Source organism: Pan paniscus, chromosome 6 (assembly GCF_029289425.2).
Source record: "Pan paniscus chromosome 6, NHGRI_mPanPan1-v2.0_pri, whole genome shotgun sequence".
Taxonomy (NCBI): Eukaryota; Metazoa; Chordata; class Mammalia; order Primates; family Hominidae; genus Pan; species Pan paniscus.
In genome coordinates this window covers 41,956,136-41,976,763 of record NC_073255.2, presented here as the reverse complement: position 1 = coordinate 41,976,763, position 20,628 = coordinate 41,956,136, and the positions used below count along the sequence as shown (strand labels likewise).

General features: G+C 40.4%; 1 protein-coding gene across 6 annotated transcripts in view; it reads left to right on the top strand.

Moving 5' to 3' along the window:
• ELMO1 (engulfment and cell motility 1) overlaps positions 1 to 20,628 on the top strand; it is a 591,689-nt gene that overhangs the window by 307,091 nt on the left and 263,970 nt on the right. For all 6 annotated transcript variants that reach the window (XR_008626205.2, XM_003814972.4, XM_034963945.2 and 3 more), the window contains one exon: positions 5,116 to 5,220. Coding sequence is in view for 5 of the 6 variants with exons in the window: in XM_003814972.4 (XP_003815020.1) it covers positions 5,116 to 5,220 (105 nt within the window). In the remaining variant the exon portion in view is untranslated. The remainder of the gene's footprint in view (positions 1 to 5,115; positions 5,221 to 20,628) is intronic.

Here is a 20,628-nt window from a genome sequence, read left to right as displayed (position 1 = left end):
TTCTTTTTTTGTTAATCTCACTAATGGTCTATCTTCTTTTTTTTTTTATCTTTTCAAAGAACCAGCATATCGTTTCATTTATCTTTTGTATTTTTGTTGTTGTTGTTGTTTGTTTCAATTTCATTTAGTTCTGCTCTGATCTTCATTATTTCTTTTCTTCTGCTGGGTTTGGGTTTGGATTGTTCTTGTTTCTCCAGGTCCATGTTTGTGCTCTTTCAGACTTCCGATGTAGGCATTTAATCCTATGAACTTTCCTTTTAGCACAACCATTGCTGTATCCCAGAGGTTTTGATAGGTTGTGTCACTATTATCGTTCAGTTCAAAAATTTTTTTAATTTCCATCTTGATTTCTCTGTTGACCCAGTGATCATTCAGGAGCAGGTTATTTAATTTCCATGTGTTTGCATGGTTTTGTGGATTCCTGTTGGAGTTGATTTCCAATTTTATTCCACTGTGGTCTGAGAGAGTACTTGATATAATTTCAGTTATCTTAAATTTACTGAGACTTGGGCCAGGCACAGTGGCTCACGCCTGTAATCCCAGCACTTTGGAAGGCCTAGGTGGGTGGATCACCTGAGGTCAGGAGTTCAAAACCAGCCTGGGCAACGTGGCAAAACCCTGTCTCTACTAAAAATACAAAAAGTAGCCAGGCATGGTGGCACGTGGCTGTATTCCCAGCTACTCGGGAGGCTGAGGCAGGAGAATTGCTTGAACCTGGGAGGTGGAGGTTGCAGTGAGCGAGATTGCACCACTGTACTCCAGCCTGGTGACAGAGCGAGACTCTGCCTCCAAAAAAAACAAAATTACTGAGACTTCTTTTGTGGTCTATCAGATGATCTGTCTTGGAGAGCATTCCATGTGCTGATGAATAGAATGTGTATTCTGCAGTTGTTGGGTAAAATGTTCTGTAAATATCCATTAAGTCCATTTGTTGTAGGGTATAGTTTAAGTCCATTGTTTCTTTGTTGACTTTCTGTCTTGATGACCTTTCTAGTGCTGTCAGTGGAGTATTAAAGTCCCCCACTATTATTGTGGTGCCATCTATATCATTTCTTAGGTCTAGTAGTAATTGTTTTATAAATTTGGGAGATCCAGTGTTAGATGCATATATATTTAGTATTGTGATATTTCCCTGTTGGACTAGTCCTTTTACCATTATATAATGTCCTTCTTTGTCTTTTTTAACTGCTGTTGCTTTAAAGTTAGTTTTGTCTGATATAAGAATAGCTACTCCTGCTTGCTTTTGTTGTCCATTTGCATGGAATATCTTTTAACCTTTACCCTTTACCTTAAATTTATGTGAGTCCTTATGTGTTAGGTGAGTCTCTTGAAGGCAGCAGAAACTTGGTTGGTGAATTCTTATCCTTTCTGCCGTTCTGTACCTTTTAAGTGAAGCATTGAGGCCATTTACATTCAATGCTAGTATTGAGATGTGAGGTTCTGTTCTATTCATTGTGCTATTTGTTGCCTGAATACTTTGTGTTTTCTTCATTGTGTTATTGTTATATACACAACATGTATGTATTGTGAGATTTATGCTTTAAGGTCCTCTGAGATATATGCTTTAAGGAGGTTCTATTTTTTTCTTTTTCTTTTTTTGAGGATTTGTTTCAAGATTTAGAGCTCCTTTTAGCAGTTCTTGTAGTGCTGGTTTGGTAGTGGCGAATTCTCTCAGCATTTGTTTGTTTGGAAAAGACTGTATCTTTCCTTCACTTATGAAGCTTAGTTTCACTGGATACAAGATTCTTGGCTGATAATTGTTTTGTTGAAGGAGGCTAAAAATAGGACCTCAGTCCCTTCTAGCTTGTAAGTTTTCTGCTGAGAAATCTGCTGTTAATTTGATAGGTTTTCCGTTATAGGTTACCTGATACTTTTGCCTCACTGCTCTTCAGATTTTCTTTTGTCTTAACTTTAGATTACCTGTTGACTATGTGCCTAGGTGATGATGTTTTTGTGATGAATTTACCAGGTGTTCTTTGAGCTTCTTGTATTTGGTTGTCTAGATTTCTAGCAAGGTAATTGAGGGAGTTTTCCTCAATTACTCCCACAAATATGTTTTCCAAACTTTTGGATTTCTCTTTTTCCTTAGGAACACCAATTATTCTTAGGTTTGGACGTTTAGCATAGTCCCATACTTCTTGGAGGCTTTTTTTCATTTTTTAAATTCTTTTTTCTTTGTCTTTGATGGATTGGGTTAATTCGAAAGACTTGTCTTTGAGCTTTGAGGTTCTTTATTTTGCTTGCTAATTCTACTGCTGTTACTTTCCAGTGAATTTTGCATTTCTCTAAGTGTGTCCTTGGTTTCCAGAAGTTCTGATTGTTTTTATTTATGCTGTCTGTTTCACTGAAGAATTTTTCTTTCATATACTGTATCCTGTTTTTTATTTCTTTAAATTGGACCTCATCTTTCTCTGCTGCCTCCTTGAGTAACTTAATAATCCACTTTCAGAATTCTTACTCTGGCAATTCAGATATTTAATCTTGGTTTGGATCCATTGCTGGTTAGCTAGTATGATCTTTTGAGATATTGAAGAACCTTGTTTTGTCATATTACCAGAATTGTTTTTCTGGTTCCCTCTCATTTGGGTGGACTAAGTCAGAGAGAAGATCTGGGACTCAAGGACTACTGTTCAGATTCTTTTGTCTTACAGGGTGCTCCCTTGATGTGGTGTTCTCCCCCTTCTCCTAGGAATGTGGCTTCCTAAGAGCCAAGCTGTAGTGATTGTTTTTGCTCTTCTGGGTCTAGCCACCCAGCAGAGCTACCCAGCTCCGTGCTGGTACTGGCAAGCGTCTGCAGAGTCCTGTGATATGATCGGTCTTCAGGTCTTGCAGCCATTGATACCTGCACCTGCTTCAGTGGAGTTAGCAGGGGAGTGAAGTGGACTCTGTGCGGGTCCTTGGCTGTGTTTTTGTTTAGTGTGCTGGTTGCCTCCCAGGGAGCCTGTGGTGGTGATCCAGTTCCTTCAAAGGGTCTGTGAATTATCTCAGCTTTCCTGGTATGTTCCTGCCGTTGTTCTTGGAACAAAAGTTCATGATGTAAGTCTCCACATGCTACTCTATCCTTCCGAATGGAAGCTGCAACTAGTCCTGTCTTCTATCCACCATCTTGGAAAAACTGGCAGATCTGCATTTTCAGGATAGTTCCTGGTCATTGTTTTCAGTAATCAATGGTGAAGAGTAGATTGCTAATCTTAGTAAGAGTCTTGTGATGTTTTTGCTGGGTGATCTCAAGTAGATGGAGAGTTCAGATCAGCCAGGCCTTCTCCTCTTAGGCATATTTGTAACTATTTTTTATTTGGGTAAATTTATGGGGTACAAGTATAATTTTGTTACATGGATACACTGAATAGTGGTGAGGTCAGGGCTTTTAGTGTATCCATCACCTACATAGTGCATTGTACTCAGTAAGCAATTTCTCATCATCCCACCAATTCCCAGCCTTCTGAGTTTGCATTGTCTATCATTCCACACTCTATGCCCATGTGTGCAAATCATTTAGCTCCCACTTCTATGTGAGAATATGTGACTTTTGACTTTCTGTTTCTGAGTTATTTCACTTAAAATAATGGCTTCCAGTTCCATCCATGTTGCTACAAAAGATATGATTTCATTCTTTTTTTATGACCAAATAGTATCCCATTATGTATATGTACTACATTTTCTTTATCCAGTCATCCATTGGTGGACACATAGGTGGATTCTATATCTTTGCTATTGTGAATAGTACTGCAATAAACATACGAGTGCAGATGACTTTTTGGTATAATGATTTCTTCTTTTTTTTTTTTTTTGAGACGGAGTCTTGCCCTGTTGCCCAGGCTGGAGTGCAATGGCACGATCTCGATTCACTGCAACCTCCGCCTCCCAGGTTCAAGCTAATCTCCTGCCTCCACCTCTCGAGTAGCTGGGATTACAGGCGCGCACCACCATACCCAGCTAATTTTTTGTATCTTTAGTAGAGACGGGGTTTTACCATGTTGGTCTCAAACTCCTGACCTCATAATCCACCTGCCTCAGCCTCCCAAAATGGACTACAGGCATGAGCTACCATGCCCAGCCAATTATTTCTTTTCCTTTGTGTAGATACCCAGTAATGGAATTGCTAGATTTAATGGTAGTTCTATTTTTAGTTCTTGAGAAATCTCCATAGTGTTTTCCATAGAGGTTGTACTAATTTACATTCCCATCAACAGTATATAAGCATTTTCTTTTTTCCCTTTTCTCACCATCTGTTATTCTTTGTCTTTGTACTAGTAACAATTCTGACTGGTGTGAGATGGTATCTCATTGTAGTTTTCATTTGCATTTCTCTGATGATTACTGACGTTGAGCATTCTTCCATATGCTTGTTGTCCATTTGTATGTCTTCTTTTGAAAAATGTCTATTCATGTCCTTTGCCCACTTTTAAATTGGATTGTTTTTTGTGTTGCTGAGGTGTTTGAGTTCTGCATATCTGTAGCTATTATTTCATCTTTGGGGTTCTGTGTGTTGTGTGTGGTGACCCTAAAGACCAGACAGGAAGGTTCTCAGACTTCCTGAGAGCAGGCAGATGTCAGGACCCTGTGGATATCTGAACTTTATCCAGTGTCTGTGCTCAGAGGCCTGTGGACTGTGTAGCCCTGGACAGTTCACAAAGCCCATCAATGTATGGGGCTGTATTTAACCTCCCACATAAGGATGCAGAGTCAAGGTGTGGGTAGGTCGTGGTTTCCTTGGAGTCAGCTTCCAAATTAAATACCAGAGTTGTGGCTTTATCCCAGTTTTTTTCTACCCAAATGCTGTTGGTTTCATTTTAGTGCAGCCACCAGAAATAATTTTTGCATCATTTTCTTTTTCTCACAATGTCACATGTCTAAGAATAATCCTATGTTTGAATATTTAGCTTGGTTTCCTAATCCCAGGTACAAAATCTGGTTTTGCTGTCCTGAGGAGCAGTAGAAAGAAGTCCCTGCATCCACCTCAGTAGGTTTACATGGAGATAGAAAATGTCATCATGTTTGATTATTTGGACCTTACCTTGTAGCACTTCACTCTTGAGGAGGGAAATCGGATCTCTGGTGGTTGGTAAAATCTGCTGAAGAATTAACCTTATCATGATTTTGTTTTACTCACAGAATCATGTCAACCCTGCCATGGACTTCACGCAGACTCCACCTGGGATGTTGGCTCTGGACAACATGCTGTACTTTGCCAAGCACCACCAAGATGCCTACATCCGGGTAAGCAAGAAGCCCCTTTTCAGATATTGTGTGTTTCCTACTCAGTGTTAATTTCAAACTCACAAATACGGAGGGATTACCTTTAGATGAGTGACCCCATATTTTCTGTCTTTCTTAGTAAACAGAAAAAAAAAATCAGAATTAAGTGAGATCAATCAGGGGACTGAAATGAGGATTTTGACTTTTAATTTTTTTCTTTTGATGACATTAAAAAATACAGTAGATACTAGGAAAACATTTCATATAGTCCAATATTGAATTATGACAAAAACTCTTAAATAGCAAGGAACAAAAATGAACTACCTACCAAAAACTTGCATGACTCCAAATTCAGAGGCTGTTGAGTCTGACACTGGAGGAACAATAAGATAAACAGAAACAAAGAGAAAAACGGGAGAGATGGGGAAGGCAGAGAAATGCCTTCTTACATTTCATGTCAGACTCGTCAAATTCTAGTCACGAAGGTAGATTAATTTGTGGGTGGAGCAGAAGGAAGTGGGGGACTCTATTTTCTCTGTGAAATGGAAGATGCCACCTGCTGAAGATGCCACCTGCTGACTGGGCATTGCTGGCATGGAGAATGAATGAATGGAAGCCTAAGGTGACAGTGGTGGAGAAGGCTCTCATCTATCAGGGCTGCTCGGTTGGAGCCCTGGATTTGTGCTGACACCTCTCCCCTGTCCTCAGGGTGAAGAACCCAGATTCAGTCAGGATGAGGTAGATCCAAGATTGAGATCAGGGAAGGATATGAATAAATGGGGCAGGGGAATTGGTGAGTGGTTAAAATGATGACTAGATGTAAGCTTAGAAAGTATTTGATGAACAAGTTGCCTAAATCAGGAAGAGTAAGGCTGAACTTAAAATATGGTAAGAGCATGTCCATTAATCTCATATTCTCTGTTGGATTCTCTGTAGCACTGGCTCCCCGGAGACCTGGGTTCGAGCCTGGCACTATCATCATCTAGTGATGTCAGTGTGGGCATTTCCTTTGGTCTGGGCTCATGTTTCCTCTGTAAACCAGAGAGACTTGATGGTTCTTAGCTGGGACAGTATTTATTCCCCTAGAGAGCATTTGGCAATGTGTGGGCGTGTTTCTTCGGTTGTCACCATGCCTGGTGGTGTGCTACTGGCCAAAATCTGTAATCTATGGGACCGTTGGCACAGTGAAAAACTGTACCACCCAGCAGTGACCTCCTTGAATAAGGCCATGCCAGATCACTGAGTTCTCTTTAGTAAATATATTTTAAATTTGTGTGTTGTTCTATATATATGGAGTTTGGGAAGCTTTGACCTATTCTGAAATATTATTTGTAATCTGATTATATAGAGAATTTCATTGTCATTTCTCTGAAAGGTTTGGGATCAGGTGTTTGGTCAGAAATATAGTCCCACATAAGACAATTGTTTTTCCATAAAACTTTGGTTTGACTTATATGCGAATATATTTTTTGCACAGATGGTTTCTAATAATGTAATCTGCTTTTGTAGTAAGTAAATTAATATTTTTGAGATACCATGTAGTATAGCCTTGGAGAGTTGAGCGTGAAAAGTAGAAGCTAAGTAGAAATTGAATTTACCACTAACTGATTAATGTTCATGGATGAGTGTTTCTAAAATTGGAGCTTATTGATGCTGAATGTATTGTTAATTGCATAAGAAGCATATGTCTCATGAAAAGTAATTTAATATTTTAAGCCTGTTTTCCTCAATGTGTTCTTTAAACATTGTAAGTGAAATGAATACCATGGCAGCCTGACAAAACTTTATATTTGATCAGGACTTAAAAAACCTATTTGTAAAGAGAAGTGTGGCTTTTGGTCCACATGCACTTTTCTTTATTGGTTAGACTTTCCTGTATCTCAGATGACTTTATTGATTTCTCAGAAGTGTCCTTTCCCTAATTTTTTCTGTGTCCCATTTGACTTTGGGGCATTTACTAGATAGAAAGCTAAGGCTATTTATGTGAATGCATGGGGTTAGTAGAGCATATATAAAGTCCGAAGATCTCTGCAAGGAAATTTTAGGGTGACTTTGAAAATAGATATCTCCATGATATGGCAGTAGTGCTGTAGGTAATGAAAATAGTGATCTGGACAGCTAATTAAATTTTGATTCATGAGCTCAATGGTCTTTTCTGAAACATAAAGATGGGCTCAATCTTTTCCATTTACATTTTGATAAAAATCCACTTGAGGATGTATATCTTCTCTATGAATGCAGTTTTTCATTTATTATTTATATCTTTCATTTGATAAATGCTTATTCTGTACCTGAATATAGCCTCACTATTCACTCTCTTTGCCAGTCAGATTTATACTTGAGATTTAAAAAAAATTGTAACACACACACACAAACACATGTATATATGCACAAATATTCCCTCGTTGCCCTTGTCACTCCCAGGTATCATGGTCCCTCACCCACTTTCTAGCCATGTGTTCCCAAGTTGTTTTTTGCCCTGTGTTCAACTTGCCTGCCACTCACTTTTCAGCATCCTGCTCCAAGACTTCTCTCCATTGCTTTCTGGAAGCTGTATTGCCAAATGCAGGGCACTTTCCTCATCCTTTGTCTCGTTGGCCTTGCCCTTGACACCTGACACTCTCTAGTGACCAGTCCTCTCTTGCCCAGCAGCCAGTGATCTGTCTTGGCTCTGTTGCTGACCGTTGCTCTTAGTCTCTCTGGCAGGTTTCTCCTCCGCCTGCCCATGAAATACACAGGCCCCCAGGACTCTGTCTCTGGACCTTTGCTTGTCTCAGTCCCTCAGGCTGCACATTTCCTAAGTAACCATCAAATGCCCAGCCATGAGCCAAAGGATGGGGATTCCTCAAGAAAACAAGTTGCTCATGGGTCCTGACATTGAGGAGTTCACTGTCTAGAGATCAAAAGTAGAGGTGGTGGTGGTGGGGTGGGGGGTGAAGAGACAAATACCAGGCAGCTTCCAAGTCACTTGTCATGTGTCTTGATTGAGTAAGCTGGGAACACAGAGGAAAGTCACCAACACAGATGTGGGGGTCAGGTCAGGAAAGCTTCCTGGAGGAAGTGGCATCTAGGCTCAGAACTGTTGAATAGTACTAGTTAACTAGGTGAAGGGAAGAGATGGAGAGTACTACCTCATGTGGATGGAACCATGAGAGCAAAGGTACAATGGTGCATGCTTTGTTCGGGGAGCCACACTAGTATAGGATGGCCAGGGCAGGGACTGGCTAACGGGGCATGGCTTGTGAGGCAAATGTGCTACTTCAGTGGGGACGTCTTAAGCCATCTGAAGAGGTCTGTTGGACCTAAAGGCAGTGAAGAATTTCTGAAGTGTTTTAAATCAAGATGAGAATTAAGTTTAGACAAATCACTGTCCCGCTAGAAAACCAACGTGAGAAATCAAGACCAGAGGCAAAAATAAAATGTGGAAATTATAGAGAAATGGAGATAACTTGAACTAGGGGAGTGGGAGTGGCAATGAAATGGAGCAGTTTGAATGAGTTACTTTGGAACTAAAATCAACTTGACCTTCTCCGAGGAAGAGGGAGGTTTCTGCCTTGAGTGGGAGGTAGACAGTGGCACCATTAAGGAAACAGATAATGCAGGTCTGTGAAGGGGCAGGCATTTGGACCATCCAGACTCTTACATGCATGTGGGACATCTGTCTAGGGGGACATATGCCGTAGGCAGTGAGATCTGGGTGGCTGAGCTCAGACCCACGTAGACATCACAATCTATGTTCTAACTCCTTAAGCATTCTTATTCCCTCCAATTCATTCTTCTGTTTTGTCACAATATTATCTTAGTGGCCTCCTTGCTAATGTCTGGAACCTTCAAACCCATCTTCCGTGCCAGTTGCTAGGATGATCTTCCTAAACAGAGTTCCGAGTGCTTCAAGGGACCATGCCTGGCCCACAGCCTATCTCTGTGGCTTTATCTCTTGCTACCAACTTCCCTTTCCCTCTTTCCATCCCCCCACCACCATAGTAGCCTTTGTCTATATAAATGATGGTAGGCCAAACTAGCCAGGCAAGTCTCTACCACTGTGTCTTTGCTCCCATTCTTGTTTCTGCTTGAGTGCCTGTCCCACATCATCTGCCTGTTGGACAGCCCTCATGGCAAAGGCCATGTTCTGTCTGAAGAAGACTTCCTGACCCTCTACCCGGATGACTCCAACCACTCTCTTTGCACTGTGGACACACAGTTTAAATCCTAGAACATTGTACAACCTTAAATGTATTTACTTTCTATTTCCCCTAATTGATTGTAAATGTCTTGTGAGCAGGCACCAAGGTTCATTTATATTCTAGCCCCTGGCACAGAGCCTAGCACATAGTGGCTTTTAATCATTTCTTGTAATTCACATGAGTAAAGAGTTTTTTTTAGTTCTGGTTTAAATAGTCTCTTGACCATGATAAATGCTTTTTTTACCATTGGAGAATCATGGCTTTTGTTCCTCCTAACAGTTATAAAGGTATATTTTTGATATGTGAATTTTGTGATGGACAGCCTGGTTTCTCATGTTATATTTGAATAAAGTTTTGTAACTGTGTACTGATGAAAGCAGTGGGTGTAACTGAATTACCCCAAACTTGGACGGGCACAGAACATGAGGAGGAATTGCAAATCTGAGTATCCTACTGTGCATGGAGTAAAATCTGGAGGCATAGCACGATTTCAGACTTCCGAGTCTTACTTACTCTGGGTATAATTGCTTTTACTTTTTCTAGAAATGTTTCACTCCCCAGCTTTCCAGACCAAAGGAATGGTACAAGGCTGTCTCAATAAGGAGACAAGTGGAGGGAGGGTTCTTGGCTCATGCCCATGATCCTGCTGTCATTATTTTCAGAGACAAGATAATGGTACAGAGTTGAGTGTGTTGTAGATGTTTTGTTTTTCTTTTTTCTTACTCCCTGGAATGACAATTCTCAGTGTTTTGGAAGAAGGAAGCTTAGTGACTCCATTGGAAACAAAATCTTTAGACTTAGAGTTTATGTTTTTTGTTTGTTTGCTTGTTTAAGATACAGTCTCACTCTTTTGCCCAGGCTGCAGTGCAGTGGTGCATTTTCAGCTCACCACGGTCTCTGTGTCCTGGGTTCAAGTGATTCTCATGCTTCAGCCTCCCAAGTAGCTGGGGCTACAGGCACACACCACCATGCCCAGCTAATTTTTGTATTTTTAGTAGAGATGGGGTTTCGCCGTGTTGGCCAGGCTGGTCTTGAACTCCTGACCTCAGATGATCTGCCCGCCTTGGCCTCCCAAATTGCTGGGATTACAGGTGTGAGTCACCGAGCCCAGCCAAATTTATGTTCTTGATGTATTTAATTTTATTCACTGGGAACTACTGAAAAACCCAAATTACCTGGTTTTAGTTTGGCTGAAGACCTATGCTGGCCAATGTGGGAGCCAAGATTCAACCACAAAGCAGGAAGCAATGGCAAGGAAACCTAGGGCTCTCTCAAAGGTGGAACTGGAATAATAAGAAATACTTAAGAAAAAGGCTATGACTAGCAGATAGGGTGGTCTCAGGATAATGTAATTCTTCATGGTAATATTCACCTTCCCATTTGGCCAGAGCAAATGAATACCTAGTGTGGGTTTGGTAACATGCAAGACAGGCTGCATAGTTGAGCTCAGTCTTCAAGTAATCCCTAGGAACAAGCATTGTTATCACCATTTTATAAATTCAGGAGCTGGGACTTAGAGAGGTACAGAGAGTTTGGTCTGTCAAACAGCCAGTAGACAAGCCTCCAAATCTCAGGCTTCTTCCAGTTCTGTAGCCTCTGTCTCTGGGCGTGGAGTATGATGAGGGAAACAGTGTTGTCATTCTTGGAATGGAGGGAAAGGGGACAGAGTCAAAGAGAGAATGATTAGAAAACATGGAAAGTCCACAGGACTATCAAACAAGTCGTCATATTCAGTTAAAGATCTTCTGAAATCTAGCATGGTCAGGAAGCCATTTCTAAAGATACTTGATTGACACCCAAAAGATGCTATTTTAAGGAATAAGTGAGCCCAGGGAAGGTATCATTGCAAAGCTTTTCATGTTTCAGAGATAGTCTTTAGTTTCAGAGTAGTGACAGGAGAAGTAACATGCAGAAGTATTCAGATGTTCAGAACCTATTGTCAGTCATCTGACCCCTCTTGGCATTACAGTCAGACAGAAGCAAACTGTGCATTAATCCCAGGCTCTAAAAAAGTTAGATAAACATTTAACGCCCAACAATAAAATCCAAATGCATGCAAATGAGATGTTTCTATTATTGATTACATCTTTTTCAGAGGGAAAAAATACACATAGAAAACAGAAACAGTCCATCTTCTTAGGTGCTAAAAAGTATCCAACTAAAAGGAGAAAAATCCTTTTAACATTCATATTCATTCATTCATTCATTCATTGACTTTTTCATGAAATATTATCAAACACCTACCACGTGCCTGCGTGGAGCCATGTGCAGTGGCTGTGGTGGTGAAGAAACGCAGGATCTGATTCTGAAATACCTGAAATGGAAAAGCAATCAAGTGAAGGCAGTATTTGTTTATTTGTTTTTTACTTGAGAGATTCCTTGTTTCCTTTGGGATTTTTAGATGTGACTTATGCTGGGCACAACTATCAAGTTATAAAAATGTTGCTTGATACTTCTTTGCAGTTTTTCACAATATATTGAGCAGGTAAATATTTCATTATTTTGTATGTTATTATACTGTTTATATCAGAATCACTTAGGCTTGCCTCCTTTCCCAGTGACCTAATTTTAAACAATGGCACTGCTTCTTAGAGAAGTATTCTGTTGGGCAGTCAGTATGGAATAGAACAAGCCTGACCCCTTTTCTCTGTTTGATTCGGCATGGTGCTATGTCATAAATAAAATATTTTCTTTTCTTTTATATATATATATATTTTTAATTATACTTTAAGTTCTAGGGTACATGTGCACAACATGCAGGTTTGTTACATATGTATACATGTGCCATGTTGGTGTGCCGCACCCATTAACTAGTCATTTACATTAGGTATATCTCCTAATGCTATCCCTCCCCCCTCCTCCCACCCCACATCAGGCCCCAGTGTGTGATGTCCCCCTTCCTGTGTCCAAGTGTTCTCATTGTTCAGTTCCCACCTATAAGTGAGAACATGCGATGTTTGGTTTTTTGTCCTTGAAATAGTTTGCTGAGAATGATGGTTTCCAGCTTCATCCATGTCCCTACAAAGGACATGACCTCATCATTTTTTATGGCTGTATAGTATTCCATGGTATATATGTGCCACATTTTCTTAATCCAATCTATCATTATTGGACATTTGGCTTGGTTCCAAGTCTTTCCTATTGTGAATAGTGCCACAATAAACATACGTCTGCATGTGTCTTTATAGCAGCATGATTTTATAATCCTTTGGGTATATACCCAGTAATGGGATGGCTGGGTCAAATGGTATTTCTAGTTCTAGATTCTTGAGGAATCGCTACACTGTCTTCCACAATGGTTGAACCAGTTTACAGTCCCACCAACGGTGTAAAAGTGTTCCTGTTTCTCCACATCCTCTCCAGCACCTGTCGTTTCCGGACTTTTTAATGATCGCCATTCTAACTGGTGTGAGATGGTATCTCTTTGTATCTCTTTGTGCTTTTGCTTTGCATTTCTCTGATGGCCAGTGATGATGAGCATTTCTTCATGTGTCTGTTGGCTGCATAAATGTCTTCTTTTGAGAAGTGTCTGTTCATATCCTTAGCCCACTTGTTTATGGGGTTGTTTGATTTTTTCTTGTAAATTTGTTTGAGTTCTTTGTAGATTCTGGATATTAGCCCTTTGTCAGATGAGTAGATTGCAAAAATTTTCTCCCATTCTGTAGGTTGCCTGTTCACTCTGATGGTAGTTTCTTTTGCTGTGCAGAAGCTCTTTAGTTTAATTAGATCCCATTTGTCAATTTTGTCTTTTGTTGCCATTGCTTTTGGTGTTTTAGACATGAAGTCCTTGCCCGTGCCTATGTCCTGAATGGTAATGCCTAGGTTTTCTTTTAGGGTTTTTATGGTTTTAGGTCTAACATTTAAGTCTTTAATCCATCTTGAATTAATTTTTGTATAAGGTGTAAGGAAGGGATCCAGTTTCAGCTTTCTACATATGGCTAGCCAGTTTTCCCAGCAACATTTATTAAATAGGGAATCCTTTCCCCATTTCTTGTTTATGTCAGGTTTGTCAGAGATCAGATAGTTGTAGAAGTGTGGTATTATTTCTGAGGGCTCTGTTCTGTTCCATTGGTCTATATCTCTGTTTTGGTACCGGTACCATGCTGTTTTGGTTACTGTAGCCTTATAGTATAGTTTGAAGTCAGGTAGCGTGATGCCTCCAGCTTTGTTCTTTTGGCTTAGGATTGACTTGGCAATGCGGGCTCTTTTTTGGTTCCATATGAACTTTAAAGTAGTTTTTTCCAATTCTGTGAAGAAAGTCATTGGTAGCTTGATGGGGATGGCATTGAATCTATAAATTACCTTGGGCAGTATGGCCATTTTCATGATATTGATTCTTCCTATCCATGAGCATGGAATGTTCTTCCATTTGTTTGTATCCTCTTTTATTTTGTTGAGCAGTAGTTTGTTGTTCTCCTTGAAGAGGTCCTTCACATCCCTTGTAAGTTGGATTCTTAGGTATTTTATTCTCTTTGAAGCAATTGTGAATGGGAGTTCATTCATGATTTAGCTCTCTGTTTGTCTGTTATTGGTGTATAAGAGTGCTTGTGATGTTTGCACATTGATTTTGTATCCTGAGACTTTGCTGAAGTTGCCTATCAGCTTAAGGAGATTTTGGGCTGAGATGATGGGGTTTTCTAGATATAGAGTCATGTCATCTGCAAACAGGGACAATTTGACTTCCTCTTTTCCTAATCGAATACCCTTTATTTCTTTCTCCTGCCTGATAGCGCTAGGCAGAACTTCCAACACTATGTTGAATAGGAGTGGTGAGAGAGGGCATCCCTGTCTTGTGCCAGTTTTCAAAGGGAATGCTTCCAGTTTTTGCCCATTCAGTATGATATTGGCTGTGGGTTTGTCATAGATAGCTCTTATTCTTTTGAGATACGTCCCATCAATACATAATTTATTGAGAGTTTTTAGCATGAAGGGCTATTGAATTTTGTCAAACTTTTGTGCATCTGTTGAGGTAATCATGTGGTTTTTGTCGTTGGTTCTGTTTATATGCTGGATTATTTTATGGATTTGCATATGTTGAACCAGCCTTGCATCCCAGGGATGAAGCCCACTTGATCATGGTGGATAAGTTTTTTGATGTGCTGCTGGATTCAGTTTGCCAGTATTTTACTGAGGATTTTTGCATCAATGTTCATCAAGGATATTGGTCTAAAATTCTCTTTTTTTGTTGTGTCTCTGCCCAGCTTTGGTATCAGGATGATGCTGGCCTCATGAAATGAGATATGGAGGATTCCCTCTTTTTCTATTGATTGGAATAGTTTCAGAAGGAATGGTACCAGCTCCTCTTTGTACCTCTGGTAGAATTCAGCTGTGAATCTGTCTGGTCCTGGACTTTTTTTGGTTGGTAAGCTATTAATTATTGCCTCAATTTCAGAGCCTGTTATTGGTCTATTCAGAGATTCCGCTTCTTCCTGGTTTAGTCTTGGGAGAGTGTATGTGTCGAGGAATTTATCCATTTCTTCTAGATTTTCTAGCTTATTTGTGTAGAGATGTTTATAGTATTCTCCGATGGTAGTTTGTATTTCTGTGGTATTGGTAGTGATACCCCCTTTATCAATTTTTATTCCATCTATTTGATTCTTCTCTCTTTTCTTCTTTATTAGTCTTGCTAGTGGTCTATAAGTTTTGTTGATCTTTTCAAAAAACCAGCTCCTGGATTCATTGATTTTTTGTGTCTGTATCTCCTCCAGTTCTGCTCTGATCTTAGTTACTTCTTGCCTTCTGCTAGCTTTTGAATGTGTTTGCTCTTGCTTCTCTAATTCTTTAAATTGTGATGTTAGGGTGTCAATTTTGGATCTTTCCTGCTTTCTCTTGTGGGCATTTAGTGCTATAAATTTCCCTCTACACACTGCTTTAAATGTGTCCCAGAGATTCTGGTATGTTGTGTCTTTGTTCTCATTCGTTTCAAAGAACATCTTTTTTTCTGCCTTCATTTCATTATTTACCCAGTAGTCATTCAGGAGCAGGTTGTTCAGTTTCCATGTAGTTGAGCAGTTTTGAGTGGGTTTCTTAATCCTGAGTTCCAGTTTGGTTGCACTGTGGTCTGAGAGACAGTTTCTTATAATTTCTGTTCTTTTACATTTGCCGAGGAGTGCTTTACTTCCAACTATGTGGTCAATTTTGGAATAAGTGTGGTGTGGTGCTGAGAAGAATGTATATTCTGTTGATTTGGGCTGGAGAGTTCTGTAGATGTCTATTAGGTCCGCTTGGTGGAGAGCTGAGTTCAATTCCTGGATATCCTTGTTAACTTTCTGTCTCGTTGATCTTTCTAATGTTGACAGTGGGGTGTTAAAGTCTCCCATTATTATTGTGTGGGAGTCTAAGTCTCTTTGCAGTCTCTAAGGACTTGCTTTATGAATCTGGTGTCCTGTATTGGGTGAATATATTTTTAGGATAGTTAACTCTTCTTGTTGAATTGATCCCTTTACCATTATGTAATGGCCTTCTTTGTCTCTTTTGATCTTTGTTGGTTTAAAGTCTGTTTTATCAGAGACTAGGATTTCAACCCCTGCCTTTTTTTGTTTTCCATTTGCTTGGTAGATCTTCCTCCATCCCTTTATTTTGAGTGTATGTGTGTCTCTGCATGTGAGATGGGTTTCCTGAATACAGCACACTGATGGGTCTTGACTCTTTATCCAATTTGCCAGTCTGTGTCTTTGAATTGGAGTATTTAGCCCATTTACATTTAAGGTTAATATTGTTATGTGTGAATTTGATCCTGTCATTATGATGTTAGCTGGTTATTTTGCTCGTTAGGTGATGTGGTTTCTTCCTAGTCTCAATGGTCTTTACAATTTGGCATGATTTTGCAGTGACTGGTACTGGTTGTTCCTTTCCATGTTTAGCACTTCTTTCAGGAGCTCTTTTAGGGCAGGCCTGGTGGTGACAAAAATCTCTCAGCATTTGTTTGTCTGTAAAGGATTTTGTTTCTTCTTCACTTATGAAGCTTAGTTTGGCTGGATATGAAATTCTGGGTTGATAATTCTTTTCTTTAAAATGTTGAATATTGGCCCCCACTCTCTTCTGGCTTGTAGAGTTTCTGCCGAGAGATCAGCTGTTACTCTGATGGGCTTCCCTTTGTGGGTAACCCGACGTTTCTCTCTGGCTGCCCTTAACATTTTTTCCTTCATTCCAACTTTGGTGAATCTGACAATTATGTGTGTGTATTATGTGTCTTGGAGTTGCTCTTTTCGAGGAGTATCTTTGTGGCGTTCTCTGTATTTCCTGAATTTGAATGTTGGCCTGCCTTGCTAGGTTGGGGAAATTCTCCTGGATGATATCCTGTAGAGTGTTTTCCAACTTGGTTCCATTCTCCCCGTCACTTTCAGGTACACCAATCAGACGTAGATTTGGTCTTTTCACATAGTCCCATATTTCTTGGAGGCTTTGTTCATTTCTTTTTATTCTTTTTTTCTCTAAACTTCTCTTCTCGCTTCATTTCATTCATTTGATCTTCCATTGCTGATACCCTTTCTTCTAGCTGATCGAATTGGCTACTGAAGCTTGTGCATTTATCACGTGGTTCTCGTGCCATGGTTTTCAGCTCCATCAGGTCCTTTAAGGACTTCTCTGCATTGGTTATTCTAGTTAGCCATTTGTCTAATCTTTTTTTGAGGTTTTTAACTTCTTTGCGATGGGTTCGAACTTCCTCCTTTAGCTTGGAGAAGTTTGATCGTCTGAAGCCTTCTTCTCTGAACTTGTCAAAGTCATTCTCCGTCCAGCTTTGTTCCGTTGCTGGTGAGGATCTGCGTTCCTTTGGAGGAGGAGAGGCGCTCTGATTTTCAGAATTTTCAGTTTTTCTGTTCTGTTTTTTCCCCATCTTTGTGGTTTTATCTACCTTTGGTCTTTGATGATGGTGACGTACAGATGGGGTTTTGGTGTGGATGTCCTTTCTGTTTGTTAGTTTTCCTTCTAACAGTCAGGACCTTCAGCTGCAGGTCTGTTGGAGTTTGCTGGAGGTCCACTCCAGACTCTGTTTGCCTGGGTATCAGCAGCGGAGGCTGCAGAACAGCGAATATTGGTAAACAGCAGATGTTGCTGCCTGAATGTTCCTCTGGAAGTTTCGTCTCAGAGGGGTACCTGGCTGTGTGAAGTGTCAGTCTGCCCCTACTGGGGGGTGCCTCCCAGTTAGGCTACTTAGGGGTCAGGGACCCACTTGAGGAGGCAGTCTGTCCATTCTCAGATCTCAAGCTGCATGCTGGGAGAACCACTACTCTGTTCTAAGCTGTCAGACAGGGACATTTAAGTCTGTGGAGATTTCTGCTGCCTTTTGTTCGGCTGTGCCCTGCCCTCAGAAGTGGAGTCTACAGAGGCAGGCAGGCCTCCTTGAGCTGAGGTGGGCTCCACCCAGTTTGAGCTTCCCGGCCACTTTGTTTACCTACTCAAGCCTCAGCAATGGCAGGTGCCCCTCCCCTAGCCTCGCTGCCACGTTGAAGTTTGATCTCAGACTGCTGTGCTGGCAACGAGCGAGGCTCCGTGGGCATGGGACCCTCTGAGCCAGACGTGGGATATGATTTCCTGGTGTGCCGTTTGCTAAAACCGTTGGAAAAGCGCAGTGTTAGGGTGGGAGTGACTCAGTTTCCCAGGTGCCGTTTGTTACCCCTTCCCTTGGCTAGGAAAGGGAATTCCCTGACCCCTTGCGCTTCCCGGGTGAGGCAACGCCTCTCCCTGCTTCGGTTCACGCTTGGTGTGCTGCACCCACTGTCCGACAATCCCCAGTGAGATGAACCCGGTATCTCAGTTGGAAATGCAGAAATCACCCGTTTTCTGAGTTGCTCACGCTGGGAGCTGTAGACTGGAGCTGTTCCTATTTGACCATCTCAGAACCTGGACCCCAAATATTTTCTTAATTAAACTGCTACCCAACCAGTTGATAAAATCCCACTCAACAAAGCTGTTACCCAATGGAATTTGTATAATCTTGAGGTTTCCAGGAAAAAATTTAAAAGTAAATCTTGGAAACTGTTTGTTCCTTACATATCTGGCAATTCTTTTTTGTTTCTAGTTTTATCGAGATATAATTGCTTACCCAAAAAAATCACATAATTAATGTATACAATCTGGAGACAGAACCTTGCTTCAGCGTCCCTCATAATTTATGATTAACGTTTCATCTAGTTGGAAAATCTTTGCATACTGGCTGACTGTTATAGAAGATAATGAATTTCCTGAGGGGGGAAAATAGAAATGCCTTTAAAAATAAGATTAATCACAATGGTTTCGTGCAATTGTGAGACAGAGCATATATATGTTTCTAATATTATGCCAAATCAGAAGACAAATATTTATAATATGTCAAGTAAATAAGTCTATGAGTAAAGATGGCTATTTCTACTGAAGAATTGTTTTCTCAAGATTGTTTCATTATAGCCACTTTTTTAAACAGATGAAGAATTTAAAGTATGTTTAGTTTACACTATTTTAAAACCTTTAAGTGGGTTTTTCCTCCTCATGATGCAATGCATATTACATCTTACTTACAAAAAATAGTCGGGAGAAATAATGATTTAGATCCTAACTAATGGTTGGGACAGGGAGGCCTGGATTTTTTGATGCAGAAACCTCAAGAAAATGCTCTGAAATTACCTAGCGTGAGAAAAGCTACTATCTTTTGAGCCTTTACTATGTTCTGAGTACTTAACATACATTATTTGTAATTTCCCTTCAATGTTCCCAGACATGGGAAGATAAAGAAACCTTATGCCCTTTCCTTCCAGTCTATAGATCTCTGTGTTCTTCTCCTCAAGGCCCACCTCAAGTTCAGAGTCATTTTGGGGAATCTCTTTTCAGCTTTTCCAGTCAGGGAGCTAAACATCAATGATCACAGCAATCACATGTTTGGAGCTCACTAGAACAACTAAGTTGAGTATTTTCATTTATTTCTTGCAGCACCCCTCTGAGGTTGCCACTGTTACTGTTTGCATTTTACAGATGAGGAAACTGACACATGGAGAGGTTAAGTGGTTTGTCCAAAGTCACACAGCTAAGGTAGTACCAGAGCTGAATTTTAAATCCAGATAATATGTGTCCATTGTCCATACTGTGTGCTTTTGAGAGGCTTATAGATTCATATGGAGGTGGTAGCCACAGTTCGAATGAGTCCTACAGATGTGTTTTGCTTCACTGACCCAGTGTTTTTAAAAAGAAGAGAATTTGATTGCCTTTTTTCAGGGCTTACACTCCCTCCCCAATTAACTTAGAGCCCCAGACACCTTCTTGTATTATGGCTGACTGCTTCATGCTTTCTAGTTATCTGCCTGGTACTTGAAGGCACTCGAGTTAGTGCCCGTTGATGATGATAGTCTGTAATAACATTTGTGAAGTTCTGAGCACACCGCCAGCACATAGAAGGTGCTTCAACCATTTGAGTTGATTGTTCCCATTCCCACTCCTTAAAGTAGTACTTGATTGATGTACAGCCTTCTGAGAGTTTCATATGTATTTGCTCGGTGTTTATCTTTTCATCCTTGTAAACTCCCAGAAAGCAGGCATTTCATCTTTGGTTGGGTGTTTATTCCCTGGCTGAGAATGAAGGACTTTAATCCCAACCTCCTGAGACTGAAGAAAAGGAAAAGGCATATTTCCCAGTTTCTCCTGTTGTGAGTTTTAAAGAAAAAAAGTCACACGAGTATATTATAAACAGACTGCACTGGACCAGTGCTCTGGGAGCTCTGAGCATCATCAGCCCTCTGTACCAGGAGTCAGACCATAGAGTGGATCCCTCGCAGGACAACAGTATGCATTGAAGGGAACAGGAACCAAGTAGCCTCTGTGCATTAAGGCAGGGTGCTGGTGGAGGCGACGCCAAGACTTTAAAATAAACTAAGGGACTTCTAACATTTCAAGGGGGAATTTGGCAGTTCCCCAAGCGACATAATTACAGGACAGTGTGTAATGTGCAATTAAACTTAACTATGAAGCAAATGATTGGAATAATGCTTAGTGCACAACATTTTTTTGTTTCCATTGTGCTGACAGAGCCTCCCCTTCTCTCGTCACTGAAATGGCTTCAACAGCAATTGCTCTTCATTTTTTTAAAAATAAAATTATATGTTGCCAGTTAAACACACAATTCCATGTAAAGGAACATTTTTTTATCTGAGTGACATTTTTCTTTTAGGTGATGTGGAGAAAGGATTCAGTTTAGAATAACAAGGACCCCAAAGGCACAGCCTTGCTGGGACGTTTGAGTTTGAAATGATTCTTTGTCTCATAATTCATTTACTTT